The sequence below is a fragment of the Galeopterus variegatus genome, unplaced genomic scaffold (genome assembly GCF_000696425.1).
Source record: "Galeopterus variegatus unplaced genomic scaffold, G_variegatus-3.0.2 Scaffold265, whole genome shotgun sequence".
NCBI lineage: Eukaryota > Metazoa > Chordata > Mammalia > Dermoptera > Cynocephalidae > Galeopterus > Galeopterus variegatus.
In genome coordinates this window covers 366,606-382,724 of record NW_007726376.1, presented here as the reverse complement: position 1 = coordinate 382,724, position 16,119 = coordinate 366,606, and the positions used below count along the sequence as shown (strand labels likewise).

General features: G+C 39.3%; 1 protein-coding gene across 2 annotated transcripts in view; it reads left to right on the top strand.

Annotated features, from left to right (window-relative positions):
* The window catches only part of NXPE3 (neurexophilin and PC-esterase domain family, member 3), a 45,031-nt gene extending 33,619 nt beyond the window's left edge, over positions 1–11,412 (top strand). For both annotated transcript variants that reach the window (XM_008566701.1, XM_008566700.1), the window contains exons 5-6: positions 6,728–6,934; positions 9,948–11,412. In XM_008566701.1, coding sequence (XP_008564923.1) covers positions 6,728–6,934; positions 9,948–10,498 — 758 coding nt within the window. In that variant the 3' untranslated portion in view covers positions 10,499–11,412. The remainder of the gene's footprint in view (positions 1–6,727; positions 6,935–9,947) is intronic.
* The last annotated feature ends 4,707 nt before the right edge of the window (positions 11,413–16,119 follow it).

The following is a 16,119-nucleotide window of genomic DNA, read 5'->3' as shown; positions in this document are numbered from 1 at the left end:
ATCTGGCTGCTCCAACATTGGGTGTATATATATATTTATGATTTTTATGTCTTCTTGATGGATTAATCCTTTTATCATTTTGTAGTGGCCCTCATTATCTCTTTTTATGGTTTTTGGTATGAAGTCTATTTTATCAGATATAAGAATAGCTACTCCAGCTCGTTTTTCATTTCTGTTTGCATGGTAAATCTTTTTCCATCCTTTCACTCTTAGTCTATGTGAGTCTTTATAGGTGAGGTGGGTCTCTTGAAGGCAGCATATAGTTGGGTCCTCCTTTTTAATCCAGTTAGCCAGTCTGTGTCTTTTGATTGGGGAATTTAAGCCTTTTACATTAAGAGTTGTTACTGAAAAGTGTTGATTTACTCCTAGCATTTTATTGATTTTTGTTTGGATGTCATAAGTGTCTTTTGTTCCTTTCTATCTGATTTACTGTTTGTTTTCTGTATTTGTTGGTTCCTTGGGTTGTATATAAACTTTTTTTTTTCTGTTCATTGTTGCCATTTTTATTTTACTAGTGGTTTTTGATTTTTCTTGAATTTTTATGGGGGTGGTAGTTATTTTCCAGGTACAAAGCCCAGTACTCCCTTGAGAATTTCCTGTAAGGGTGGTCGTGTGGTAGTGAACTCCCGCAGTTTTTGTTTGTCTGAGAAATATACTATTTGCCCTTCATTTTGGAAGGATAGCCTTGTGGGGTAGAGTATTCTTGGCTGGCAATCTCTGTCTTTTAGTATTTTGAATGTATCATCCCATTCTTTTCTGGCTTTTAGGGTTTGTGATGAAAAGTCTGATGTTAGTCTGATTTGGGCTCCCTTATAGGTGATTTGACGTTTCTCTCTTGCAGATTTTAAGATTCTTTTTGTCTTTGAGTTTTGCCAACTTGACTATAACATGTCTTGGAGAAGACCTTTTTGGGTTGAATACATTTCGGGATCTTTGAGCTTCCTGAATCTGAAGATCTGTGTCTATTCCTATACCTGGAAGTTTTCTGCCAGTATTTTGTTGAATATGTTTTCAGTGCAATCTCCCTTTTCCTCTTCTTCTGGAATACCCATGACTCTAATATTTGAGAGCTTAAGGTTGTCTGATATCTCTCTTAGATTTTCTTCAATGTTTTTAATTCTTTTTTCTTTTGGCTGCCTGTGTTATTTCAAATAGCCCATCTTCAAGGTCAGAAGTTCTCTCTTCTGCTTCTGCAAGCCTACTGGTTAAACTCTCTGTTGTGTTTTTTATTTGGCTGAATGAATTCTTCAGCTCAGCAAACTCTGCTACTTTCTTTTTCAGAGCATTGATTTCCTTGTACATTTCTTCTTTCAGGTCCTGTATACTTTTCCTCATTTCATCGTGTTGTCCAGCTGAGTTTTCTTGTATCTCATTTAGTTTCCTTAGAATTATCACTCGAAATTACTTGTCAGATATTTCAAGGGCTTCTTGTTCTATAGGATCTAGATCTTGAGAGTTATTACCCTTTGGTGGTGTACTTTCTTGATTTTTCATATTTCTGGTATCTTTCCTTTGATGTTTATTCATTGTGGCAGGGGATTTCATAGTCCACTGGTTTGACACTATTGTCTGGCTAGGATGCTGCAAGGGCTGCCAATTTCGTATGGCTGCCTCAGTGTCTGCTCGGTTGCCCACTAGTGCCTTGGGCACGTGGTTACCTCAGATCTTGGGCCTCTCAGGGGAGGCACCTCTCTGGTCAGCATGCACTTGGCTGGGCTGGGGATGGAGTCGGGTGGCAGTGGTGAGGCCTGTCTGCTGGGTTGCATGCTGGCACCACAGGGCTTGTGGTCTCTGCAGATCTTGGGCTTCTCCAGCTGGGTACCTCTCTGATTAATGTGCACTCAGTGGGGCTGGGGATGGAGTTGGGCGGCAGCGGCGAGGCCTACAGGCTGGGTCACGTGCTGGCACCACAAGGCATGTAGTCCCCACAGATCTTGGCACCTCTCTGATCAGCACACACTCAGCGGGGCTAGGGATGGAGTCAGGTGGCGGCGGTGGGGCCTACCTGCTGGGTCACACGCTGGCACCGCAGGGCTCATGGTCTCTGCAGATCTTGGGCTTCTCCAGCTGGGCGCCTCTCTGATCGGTGTTTACTTGACTGGGCTGGGGATGGAGTTGGGTGGCAGCGGTGAGGCCTACCTGCTTCGTCACGTGCTGGCACCACCCTTCAGTCATCATTTTGATACCTCTTAGCTCTGTTAGGCTAGACACTGAGGATACAGGTGGGGGATAGATGAGATTTAAGTAATATCAGGGGTGTCATCATTGGAGAGGTAAAGTCAGACATAAACCAGGTCCTGTGACTCCTAGTCTAGCACTTTTACTACTGTCATTTATCCATGTTTGGTAGGAGTGGCCAAAGATATCTTGATGTTTTGGTTTATCTGCATTAGTGAAATTTATCAACTCTCTCCTATCCAAATGCATGTAAATGATGAAGTGAATGATAAAGTGTTTCATGTTGTGCAGTGAAAATTAAACTAGTCCTTTTATAGTTGAGACCTCTATCTGATGTCGATTTCTAGAAAATGGCAAAGAAGAAATGCTGTCACAACAAATTGGACAAAGCTACTTTAAAGACAATTACTTTCCAATTATTGGGACAGATAATTTGATACAGAATGCATTTTATTTAGTTGACCTCGAAAATCAGAGTGCTCATATCCTGCACATAAAACCCAACTAATACGGGCCGGCCCGGTGGCGCACTGCTACAGTGCGCCGCTTGGGAGTGCGGCGGCGCTCCCGCCGAGGGTTCGGATCCCACATACAGACCGGTTCCCGCTCACTGGCTGAGCGAGATGCGGGCGCAACACCGAGGGGTGCAATCCCGTTGCCGGTCCCGGTCCAGTACGGGCGCGACACTGAGGGTTGCGATCCGTTGCCAGACACGAAAAAAAAAAGACAAAAAGGAAAAAAAAAAAAAACCCAACTAATTGATGTCATTTGGGCGAAAGAAGCCCACTCAGATTACTATATCAATAATGAAATGTATTTGTCTTTGTAAATGTTACTACTTTACCACTACCTGTCTCTAGAACTCTTAGTCTGAGAAATTTTGGCAAGTCGCTCTGTGACATGTTTTTCTCACCTTTCAAAGACATTTGGACTAGCTATTCTCTGAGATCCTTTTTAACATTCTATGAATGTACAGACATTTCTGCCTCTACAAGCATTTTTAATTTTCCTCTGTAAAATGCTTAGCTTTTAGGGGACTAAAATATAAAGAAAAAAAATTCCCAAGGTTTTATGTGGGGAATTCAAGGAATAAACTGAAGCCACCAAAATTGCTGTGTAGCTGGGCCTTTCTCATATTCCTAGCACCTGATGGGGTGTGCTTGATACACTGTCTTCATCCCTTATCCTGCTGAGATTGTGCCTAAGCTTCCTGTGTTCATGGCATTCCCTGGTGTGGAAAATTATTTGATCCCATTTCTTCTCTGTCTTGTCTTTTTTCCCACTAATAAACTGTGTACTCCTCTTTATCCTTCCTGCCTTTTACCGTTGTTCTTTTTTTTTTTTTTTTTTGTCTTTTTCCGTGTCCGGCAACGGATCGCAACCCTCAGTGTCGCCCCCGTACTGGACCGGGGACCGGCAACGGGATTGCAACCCTCGGTGTTGCCCCCGCGCCTCGCTCAGCCAGTGAGCGGGAACCGGTCTGTATGTGGGATCCGAACCCTCGGGCGGGAGCGCCGCCGCGCTTCCCAAGCGGCGCACTTATCCAGTGCGCCACCGGGCCGGCCCTACCGTTGTTCTTAATTCTACAGATAATTTCCTACCATAAAATTAAGGGACATTTATGCTGCCTATGTGCACATGTACCCCTCCCACCCTTAATTCACATTGTTGTATTCATCCCATCCAGCTCTTTCTAGCTGGTTTAGGGGAATTTATTTCTCTGCTTTTTCTCTCTTATTTTGTCCCATTTTGTGGCCCAAATAACCCCCATTATGGATAATGGATGACATGGGATGATACCTTTTGGAGGAAAATTTAAGCCATGAGCTTTAAGAAGCAGGGACATAACTTGCAAATAATCAAAAAGACCCTTCTGATTTTGCACTATAATCTTCATATCTGCTTTTACAACCACCTCCATGTAAATTTTCTCTCACCAGCAGTATTTAAGATAATCATAAAATTGAGTAATAACTCATTTGTTTGTTTTATTTTTTTATTTTTTATTTTTTTGTCCTTTTTGAGACCGGCCGCACCGCGCTCAGCCAGTGAGCGCTGTGAGCGCAGTGGTCATCCCTATATAGGATCCGAACCCGCGCTGGGAGCACCACCGCGCTCCTAGCGCTGCACCCTCACGAGTGCGCCACGGGCTCGGCCCTCATTTGTTTGTTTTAATTCTTTTTATTCCACATGAATAGTATGTGAGAGGTCATATTATCTATTTAAGAGACATTATCAGTTATCTTACAAGCAAATGCATTCTGAGTTCCAAGAAACACTTTTTAAAGAACCTCAGACTGCATGAAATCTATTAAAATTTGTTAGAAATTGTTTTTGACATAGCGACCATAAGGGGGCAGTGTAGGTATGTGCATTTCACTTAAAAAAAATATGGTTTTGTTGCAGCGCATGGCATGTTTAAAAAATTAGTGTCAGATTCAGTAATTGATTTGCTTTGCTTGACTTAACTCTGGTAGTAAATATAATTAACATTTGAATGGAAATGGTAATTGCTTCCCGTGTGATATATACTTTACTTTATTAGATGTATTTGACACAGAATAGTCCAGTCTACAGAATTAACAGTGGTAAAAATTGTAACTTCAAAATTACTTTTAATTCTCATTCTAGTAAATGCTTTCTGTGGGCCCTGGTATCTGCTCTGGAGTTCTCTGGCTATACAGCCTTGATGTACTGATATAATGAAGGAGCTTTGGGCAAGATGTAGTAACATGGTAAAGCCACATTTGATAATATGTTGAGAAATTGTTTTTGAATAAGCCAGATAAATATTTACCCTACCCGCAATTTCCTTTGATAATCACATGTGTTAAATAAAGCTTTTAAAAATATTGTTTACTTTTCCACTTGGGCCCTGAACCTGCAAATAATTAGCAGATGCCAAAGAAAAAGATTAAATACGCACTATTTGTCAAATAGGGCATCTTCTCAGAAGGGAATAAAAACCAAAATAATTTTGAGTAACATGGGTAATGTCAAAAAGTCAGAGAAGCCCAAATAGTCCCAAATAGGGGACTTACTTAAATGTATTTATTTATTTTATTTTTTATTTTTTTTTACATATCTTTTTTTATTTGTTTACTTATTAATGTTATTTCTTTACATTCTAAGATGTTGTGGAACAGTTGGGTGGGAGAGGGAAAGGGGAAGGGGGAAGGAAACAGGGTGGGAGAAGGAGGAAGGAGGGGTGTGGTTAAGGCCTGTGGCACCCCCCTCATTCCTCCGTGAGAGGCCAGGGGCTTCCAGCGCCAGCTTGGTTGTTGCTGGGCTGGATGGACTCACTTAAATTTAAATTTGAGTCATAGAAGCATTTGAATTTTAAATTGTGGTTTAACAGGCAACTATACAATTACTGGGTTATGATCAAGGTTAAACCTTGGGGTGTGTATGAAAGTGATATAAAATGGTTGGTCGCTTCCTGAAGATTATAGATTTGAATAATTATTAGAAATGAATAAGTATATACCTTCAGGAAAAAAAAAGTCAAAAGAAATGTCTGACCTCTATAAACATCTATTTTTGAGAGGTGATCTAGTAAAGCAGGACATGGGCTTCAGGGCTCACTTGCTTGGATCGGATCCTGACTTTGCCACTTAATAGCTCAGGACCTTGGTCAAATTGTTTAACTTTCTGAAAGGCTGGGAAAGTAATAGGACCTACTTTAAAGGGTTATTGTGAGCATATCATATGAAATAATATCTCTGATTGCTTGGAACAGTCTCTGGTGCAGAGTAAACTTGCAAGAAATATTAGCCATCACTATCTGTTGTGAAGCATGTAAATTGTGTTGTTTCGGTAATGGCATTTTCCATGGGAGGTGTTAGGGCAGACGGATGTTGACTTTCCTTCTGAAAGGTGTCCTGGTGCTTGTGTAGCTAGGCTACAACCATTAGTACACATTTCTGATACATTTTTAGTATTGTTCATTATGCATAAAGACTTTCTGAACCTTTTGTACTGTGGAAAATAACCCTTTAAACTGTGTATCATTAATTTATTCTGTGTATTAAGTGGTGGTTTTCTGAATTAAAATTTTAATGTAGGATTCATGGATTACAACTTTCCTTTTAATGGACTGAGAAACAATAGACTAAAATTACTGTGCATACGTAAAATATGAATTTAAGTTGTTACTTGCCTCACAGGCATTTGGATGAGAAACTCTTCTATTCAGGATAATGCTGCACAAGTGTTTATATCTATACATGCCCTTAGTTTTTGCCTTCCTTTATTTTTGGCTTTGATGAGAATATACGTAATAAGAGGGAATGCTCAAAGTCCTCTTTTTTCTTTCTGTATGCCAACACCCTCACACCCACTTTAAAGCTTCCCATTTTTGTGTGAAGGAGAACTTTTTTGTATTTGGGGGGGGAAATCTGGTATTTCTTTGAGATATGACAGCAGGAAATGTTGCCCACAGGTCAGCAGGCTAACAAAAATATGGGCATAATTGTGTTTTTGGAACATTTCATCTCTTGTTGGAGGAGAATTTCAGAATGTCTTATTTTTTCCCCCTTTTTCTTTACAGAAACTAACAACCTAGAACTATATCAAGTATCGGGAACTTTTCCTTCTGGGTATTATTACAAAGACCAGTGGAGGCCCAGAAAATTTAAGATGTACCAGTTTAATGATCCTGACAACATTACAGAATGCTTACAAAGAAAAGTAGTGTATTTATTTGGTGACTCGACAATCAGGCAATGGTTTGAATACCTCACTACATTTGTTCCAGGTTGGTACTTTTTGTTTCATAACTATTTACCACATGCACAAAGTCAGCTTTGAAATAAGCCGACTCACTTAGGAGCCCAAAGAAAGGCATCAGGTGAGGAAGTTATTTCTCTGTAGGGTGAAAGAGGTAATCCTAACCCTGGAGAGATGCATGACAGTTTCTGATGAGTAGCAGGGATGCCTTGTACTGGTGGAAATATACTGGGTTCTTGTTGAAGTTTTTGGCACAGATCTGTGTGACCTTGGACAAGTCTCTTACGTCTCAGGGCTTCATTTCTGTGTGTGTGAGATGAGACAGCTGGACTGAGTCACCTCACAGGTGTCTTTCACTTCTACCATTCTGAGTTGTAAAATAGGGGTGGACATTTCCAGTTTTTTCTCACCTAGCTCTGTTTGATACAGCTCCAAGTTTATAGTAGATTCAACTAGAAGGAAGCAGCCAAATTTGTTGTGGTCCATTTTAATGCATCCTTGCAACAAAGTCATCCATTGGGCCTACCATTGGTGTGACTGTGAGATAGAGCTGGCTCCTATTGGGGGAGTCTGGGTAGGTTGCAGCATTCTTAGCTTCTTGACTTCTCTGCTTGGCTCTGGGGCTGTGCTCCAGACTCAGAACAAAACTCCACTGTTTGGAGGCCCACACCTTATTCACAATGGGCATTCTCCTCTTCCTGGAAGGGGTGTGGATGGGTAAGGAAGAATGGATCCCAGGGAGTAGAGGGAAAAGACTCTACTTACAGTTTGGAGAGCTGATAAATAGTTTTGTGGGAACTATTTGTGATAGCTGGTATGGGCAGGGCTTTTCACAAAGTAAATCCCCATGGTTTAAGTTGTTTGTGATGTTTTTTATCAGCTCTTTTATTTATTACATCAACTTAATTTCAACTTTAATTTTTAGAAGGAAAAAGGAGGAAGTAGATATTACCCCCAAAAGTGGAAAGTCAATTCCAGTTTTTGTTTTGCTTGTTTTTTTATTGAAACAAACATAGCTGAGTTTTAGTTGATAAGGCATAAAATAAGAATCAGGAGAAGGGAAGTAATTTGTATGGCATGATGCTAGGCATGGTTTGATGCTGACCAGGCAGGGCCCTCCAGATGTCTGTAGTTGCTTGCTTTTTAAGTTCTAATGACGTACCTTGGTGTTTCCTTTGATAGCAATGATTATTTTGACCATATTGATCGTTTCTACCATATCCTTTACAGACAGATTTCCACCTGATAAAGATAAAGCCTTGTATCTGGGTGCTTGATCTTAATAAAAAGAAAGCAGTAGGTTCAGCTTTTTCTCAATTTAAATGGGGCTGGATGCTAAGTTTAATGAATTAGGTAGGAAAATGTAGAAGAGAAGCCTGGAACTGAAGGGAGAAAAAAGTGAAACTTAGTTTAACTCTTGAGAGAAATAAAGGACAATTATAGTGTGATGTTACTTCTTCAAAGTTGACTGTAAACTCCCTGAAGGTAAGAACTGTGACTAATCCATCTGAGCATTGCTGGTAGCACTTACAGTAGTGGGCACTGAATAGATGCTTAGGAAATGTTAGTTGAATTGGGTTGCCAACATTTACTTAGTCTGTTCTCTATAAGGCACTTACGGGACTATTTAGAGATTCAAGACAGATCCTCTTTCCTCATGGGGGCATATGTTAAGTGATGAATTGTACAGAATTTTTGAGCAATAACAAGGGGTCCCCCTGATTCCTGGGACTTTCAGAACATCTCAGAGGAATTGGACCTTGAAACACAACTTAGATAAAGGGAGAGAGGGAAAGAAGGGAATCCTAACTTGTGCTGCCGCCTTTGTTATTCTCATGATAAAGATAGAAGTTCTCCTGTAGGACATTAACATGGTTTTCCATCTATAGGGTAAAATTAAAAGTCAAAAGAACTTTTGAGAAACAATAGACTAATATTACTGTGCATATGCTTTCTTTTGCTTATTGCAAAAAGAGGTATTTTTTTTTTTTTAGAATTACAATTTAAGTTGCTTTATTTTTATTTTATTTAAAGGTTTTAAAAATATTAGATTGTCAATTGTATGTATTTATGGGGTACAATGTGATATTTTGATATATGTATACATTGTGGAATGATTATATCAAGCTAATTAACATATCCATCTCTTCACATACTTATTTTTTTTGTAGTGAGAACACGTAAAATCTACTCTTCTAGCAATTTTGAAATATGCAACACATTATTAACTATGGTTACCATGCTGTGCAGTATATTTTGAAAACTGAAACTTTGTATCCTTTGACCAACATCTCCCCATTGTCCTCCTCCCCCACCCTCCTAGCCTCTGGTAACCACCATTACTACTCTCTACTTATATCAGTTCGACTTTTAGATTTCACATATGAGTGAGATCATGCAGTATTTGTCTTTCTGTGCCTGGCACATTTCACTTTAACATTATGTCCCTCCCGGTTTATCTGTGTTGTTGCAAATGACAGAATTTCCAAAAATAGGTATTTGGTTACTAATATGTGCTCATAAAACAGAAGTTACAGCCCTTATCCTGGAAGAAATAATATTTGTCTGTTAGAATAAGTGTTAATGCCAAGTTGATTTTTAAATATATAATGATCAGTGCGAACAGCAAGATTCTTGGCCTAAAAGAGGTAAACAGGTTATTTTGTTTTTGAGGCATAGACATATGAGGGTATTTCAAAAAGTTCTTGGAAAAATAGAATTGAAAGATAATATGAATCTTGCCATGAACTTTTTGAAGTACCCTCTATCATAGGTGTAGAATCTATCACTGATGGTGTTACTTATAATGTCATGCTTATGGAATGAGTGATTTAAATAATAAATACGTTAGAATAAAGGTCTGTTGATACAAAGAGGAGCAGGGTGCAGTGAAATAGGTATTCCCTTTACTGTTGCATTGCACCTTTCTGTTGTACTTTTATTTTAAAAACTGTTTTTTGAAACCGCTCAGTAAAGAATAATCAAAATATATGTGTGCTTGGTTTGGATGTTTTTATGAATTTGAGTTTTCTTTGTTTCAGATTTAGTGGAGTTTAACTTGGGTAGTCCCAAGAATGTGGGTCCCTTCCTTGCAGTGGACCAGAAGCACAACATCCTGCTCAAATACCGCTGCCATGGTCCACCCATCCGCTTCACGACCGTATTTAGCAGTGAGCTCCATTATGTGGCAAATGAGCTGAATGGAATCGTGGGAGGGAAGAACACAGTGGTTGCCATAGCCGTATGGTCCCACTTCAGCACCTTCCCCTTGGAAGTATATATCCGACGGCTCAGGAACATCCGTCGAGCAGTAGTCCAGCTCCTGGATCGAAGCCCTAAGACGGTGGTGGTCATCCGGACGGCCAATGCCCAAGAGTTGGGGCCTGAGGTGAGCCTTTTCAACAGTGACTGGTACAACTTTCAACTAGACACCATCCTTCGGAGGATGTTCTCAGGGGTTGGAGTATATCTTGTCGATGCCTGGGAGATGACCTTAGCCCATTATCTACCCCACAAACTGCATCCAGATGAAGTTATTGTGAAGAACCAAGTGGACATGTTCTTGTCCTTTGTGTGCCCCTTGGAGGCCTAGTCTGCACTGAAGGGGACTGGAGGAATCACATTCAGCAACCTTTCCATTTGACCTGCATTACAGAAAGTTTATGGGTGACCTCATTGAGAGATGGCTGCCATTAATATGTACAAAATTTCAAAAAAAGCTGGACTTCATATACTGACTTGTAAGGAGCTTAGAAAACACAAGTTACACTATCCACCTATAGGATTTTTTCCAGTCTTGACTAAATTGTGGTAGAACCCTTATTAATAGCATCTATACACACTGTATTGCCCTTGTAACCAAAGCTGCTAATGAGCATATTTGAACTAGATTGTCCTGGTAGGGAGATTACTATGCTGAAGAATATGAAATGGTTTACTCTGATGTAAATGCATTACTCTGATGTAAATGGAATGGACAAGTTTGATTGACAATGGAGCTTTTTTAGCTTATCTGGTGAAGGAAATTGGACACATCTGCATGAATAGCCGAAGTGGTCCATCTTTGGGATGAACTAAAGAGGGCTTATAGTCAGGGGCTCTTGTGAATACACTGAAGACTGCCAAGTCTCAGGAGTTTCTCTTGATGATCTACCTTTTCTGAATTACTTGAAAAGGCCAATGTTCTTGGTCAAAATTTTATAGTGAGAATATTTAAAATTTCCTCCTTTTATCTAGAAAAGAAGCAAAAGGGAAATACGAAAGTATGTATAAAACCTGTGCTTTGAATTGATATTTGTATTGGGTGATTGTTTCTTATTTGATTCAACTAAATTTTATGTGATGAATACTTATTCTAAAATAACCACTTTTGGAACCAAAAGGGGAAATCTATAAATGGAAATTTATTTTTAAGTTCTGATGTTTGAGGGTTCTAAGAATTGACTTTTGTGTAAAGAATGCTATTGATTATTATAAAGTAGTGGAAGTTTTTTCCATCAGTTATAAGTGTGTGTTTTTTTGGTTGTTATTTTGAACTACGTACTAAATTTCAAAGTTAAAATTTACTTTGAAGTTAACAAAATTAGATATTAAAATTCTTGGCAGGTATTTCTTGATTTGAGCATAAGGTACACACATTCTCTCATGCTTGGAAGTAAAAAGCTGCTGTTTCTACGGCTATCAAAAAATAAATTATCAATTTTATTTGACTTTATCTTATTAATTTTAGGAGAGTTTAAGTTAATTTGGGATCATTTAGTAACTATTCTTTTCTTTTTGAGCTATGATAGATTACAGTCTAGTTTTAGTTGTCCATTAATAGACATGTGAAGAAACAGGGAAGGCTTTAGACATGAAGACAGATGTTTCAAGTATGAAAAATATGCACCTTTAGAAGAATGGGTCAAATGATTTGAGCTGTTAAAATAAGGGATCTGGGCCGGCCCGGTGGCGCACTGGAGAGTGCGCCGCTTGGGAGTATGGCGGCGCTCCCGCCGAGGGTTCGGATCCCATGTGGAGACCGGTTCCCGCTCATTGGCTGAGCATGGTGCGGGCGCGACACCGAGGGTTGCGATCCCGTTACCGGTCAGTAAAAAAGACAAAAAGAAAAAAAAAAAAAAAATAAGGGATCTAACATCTTCCTTCCTACTCTTGAGGACCACCTTCAAGTTTATAAAATATTTTATGGAGGAAGATTTTTAATTGTTTTCTGAGTCTGAAGAAGACCAAGTAGTTAAATATATTAAGATAGCTTAAGCTTTGGGTACCTAAGAGTCACTTGCAATATTTGATAACCAATGAAAAATTAGGGACCATGCCTCTGGGAGTTATGAAATCAACCTTTGTGACAAGTGCCCAATGATTCTGATGCAGTAGTGTTATTCAACACTTTGAGGAACACTGACTAAAGGAATATAAAGAGGGGAAGTAACATTGCTTGTCTATTATTTCAGGGGCTTATAACAATAACTTATTTAATTCTGATCATGATCTGTGCTAAAAGTGGTACTTGAGTTTAGATTTAAACTGAGGTATGTGAGAGTCCATGGCCCGTTTTAGCTACAACTTCTTAAACTTTTATAAAAAGGTTTTATTTTCATAAAAGAATTTTTGGGCATTTTTCTTAAGGATTGCTGGAAGGGCCTGAGGCGTAATTTTTCCAGGAGAATGTCAAGAAGAAAGAGGACACTGCCTCTCCAGTGGTTTGGAGTGATGCTACTTGCTTGTGAAAATGATTTCTTGTGATCTTGTCCAGTTTCTGCTATTTTTTGATTTGGTGACATAAGGCCCTAAAGATTTGATGACATGGTTTCTTGAGGTATTCTCAGTCATTTCCATCCCTCTTCTAATTTGTCTTTCTACATTCTGGTATGGAAATTTTAACAGAGATTGAAATATTACCTAAATCTTTCTCAGAACAATTAGATACAATAATTTAATTTCTTCTGAAAAGTTTATTCTAGGCCAGTACCACATAGTTGTGAATATCAGAATGCTAGCCAAATAAGTTTGTTTTAAATATATATTTCCCATTATAGATATTAAGGGCATTCTATGTTAAACAGTCTTTATAACTTACTTGTAAAGCTCCATCTAATAGTTCTGCTAATGGTATTATTATTACATAAGTTGGCCATCATAGTTGGACATTTAGACTTACTATTTTTTTGAGTTGTTACAAAGACTATCAAATTATTTTAAATGTCGGCATTTAAGTATTCATGTATATACATAAAATAGTTACATGGAAACTTCAGGTCACTGGAGTACAAATGTGATACAAAAATGAGCTTGGCAGGAGCAAATGAGACCAGGCTTGGAGCCACAGGGCTTTCAAAAATTGGATGTCTTCCTAAGGGCCTGGGATAGGGCAGAAGAGGAAAGAAAAACCACTTTAGAGGTTTGGCTTAACCCCACTGCTCAGATCTCCAACTGAAGAGCTCCTTTCCTATCAGAGGAAAGGGGCCTATTTCACACTTACGATATTAAAACAGTTTATATACAATTTCATTGGATTAAAATATGGATTTTTATTTTCGAATGACAGTATTAATTTAATTTAGTGAATTTCATATCCAGAACTCAGATGATTGGTTTGATGCTATTTGTGAAAGGGAGAACCCATAGTAAGGCCCTTCTATCGAAATTATATTTTACAGAAGTTATCCTATTAAGAGTAAGTAATCTTTCTTTAGCAAATACAAAACAGACTTTGGTGTTCCAATATGATCCATTTTACCATTCTGAACAACCATCGTTTTATTAAATACATCTTGACTGACACTTCCTGGCTTCAAGTATTAAGTTTCAGATTGATAAATTGGGGTACTTGGCAAGAATAATATGGTAAGCCTTTACATATTGATGTGTTACATGCCAGAAGCGAGTGTGTTTCTGGACCTGTCAAAGGAAATGGCAATCTCTGAGAGAGGTACAGGGAAATGAACACCCAAGGGAAACAACAGAAATGAGCCTCCCCATCCCCCCAAAGAAAAGCTGCTCAGCATTATTGTTGTGGGTTCTGGGTAAATTCAGCTTTTTAACATTTTAGTCACTAATGCCAGAAATTCTTCTTTAAATGTATTCATTTTCTTGTGTTAAGCATCATTCTCCCCTGGGTTTATGTCTACAGTGCAGTCTCTCAGTGCACTCAAAATGCCTAAAACCTCAGTGTGTAATGAATAAATAAGATTTCGAAGTTGCTATTTTTCACTTTTTTGCTGGGGGCACCTGGGAATCCTGGGGAAACGAGAGGTGATGGAAGATGAGGGATGTTAAGGGCAGAAGTTTATAGCACACAGAAGTTAGACCACAAAATACACTTCACCAACTTCAGACTTACCTGTCTCTCGATAGTGCATGTACGTTTCAGCTTTTTAAAAAAGTATGAACGTTAATTTATTATATATATTTTTGCCTTTTTAATACTCTGTATTAAGTGAGAGGAAGTCAGGCCTCTGAGTTTCAAGGATCTGATGTGTAGCTCCAGATGCCCATTCCTATTAGAGTACCAGATATTCATCACTTCCTGTGTAGTTATAAAACTGAATTGTAACACTGCCTGGGGAAGATAATTAAAAAAAAAAAAAGGAAGCAGTACAGAGACTACAGTAGTAAATGTCCCAAAAGGAAAAGAAACTACGGTGAAACTAAATGTCATAGGAGAGATCCTTTCAGTGTTGTGCAATGGTTCATTCACTGTTGGAATCCACCTCCCACCCCCATCCCCAGTGAAAAGTGATCTTCATGTTACAGGACCACTGCTTCACTTAATGCTGCAGATTCTTTGTCCCTTAATTTGTCAATGAAGGCTCATGACAGCCATGCTACTTTTTGGTTGCCTTATTAAAAAAGTTGTGTTGTACAATCACAATTCCTTGAACCTGTTAATACAAGTCAACAGATATGATGTTGATGAGCGGGAGGGGGGAGAGAAAGGGGGCAAAAGGAGGAATTGGTAAAGTGACACTAATATCAACTGTATGTATATTCATTAAAAAAAAAAAAAAAAAGCTGTGCTGTAAAAGGTAACTCCACCCCCACCCCATTCCTTCCCGACATTTAGAGGCCATATACAAAAAGCGAAATGAGAAGAGGTGAAGCTAATGAGGCAGCAACTCTAATGCCCTGCAGAATTTTAATTGGGACATTTAAAAAAGGCGTCATTAAGAAAAAAGTTTTGTTTATAGATGTTGCCTCTGATTCCTCCGTGCGGTTCCAGTCCGGGTCTTGGAGCCGGCCCCCGAGGGGAATGTCCGGGACTCGGGTCGGTACCTTTTCGGCCTGGGAATTTCCAGTGTGCATTAAAAAATCCACGAACCTCGTCCTGGCTGCCCCCTCCCGCCTCTTCTGGCCTTCCTCTGTGCCCACGCAGCCCCGCTCGAACGAGAGGATGACCGTATTCTGTGTTTTAGAAAGCGGGTTCTTAGCTCCCCCCGCCCTCATTGCTCACTTGGGTGAACAGAAAGCGCACCCTATAAAGGGGACCAGTGACAGGGGCTGGCCGCCTCTTGCCACGAGGTCAGACGGCGAGTTCTGAGAGAAAAAGCCTGCTTAACTGCTGCTTATCATGTAACCTCAAAAGGAAACAGCTTCCTTCTCATGCTCTCACGAACTTGCCCTATTATCGCTGATTACAGCTGGAAACAATTGATTTGCTTTTACGTGTTTTATGACTTGACTCTTCAAACGCAAAGGTATATTTTTATTATTTGATATTTACTATAAAAAGTATCTTAAATGCTGTGATTTTTTTTTGTTTGTTGTCCTTTCCTTTCCCTATATTTGGATTCTTTCCTTTGGAATCACTTTCCGATGTTTAAGAAGTCCTACTTGCTTTGGGACAAAATATTAAGGGGCAGTTTTTTGGCGAACGAAAATCCGGGATGTTTTTATAGTTTACTAATAGCATGAATCGTGTCTGTTTGCTTTAAAGGCCCAGGAAGGACTAAAATGCTGATGGGGGAAGTGGATAGGAGGGGTGATAAAGTAGCATAAATCTAGTGTAACAATTTATCTCTAGTCAGTGATGCAGCAGGAAGTTCAATGTGTGGTTTTAAAGGTATACTTTCCCACCCAAGGTAGGCATGCAACTGTGTCTTAATGAAAAATATATCTCAGTAGACTGAAATATTTTATAGCATGCCCTCATGAATTAATGAATGAAGGAAACCTGAAATTTGATAACATGGCTGGACCCCCCCCCCCCCCCCC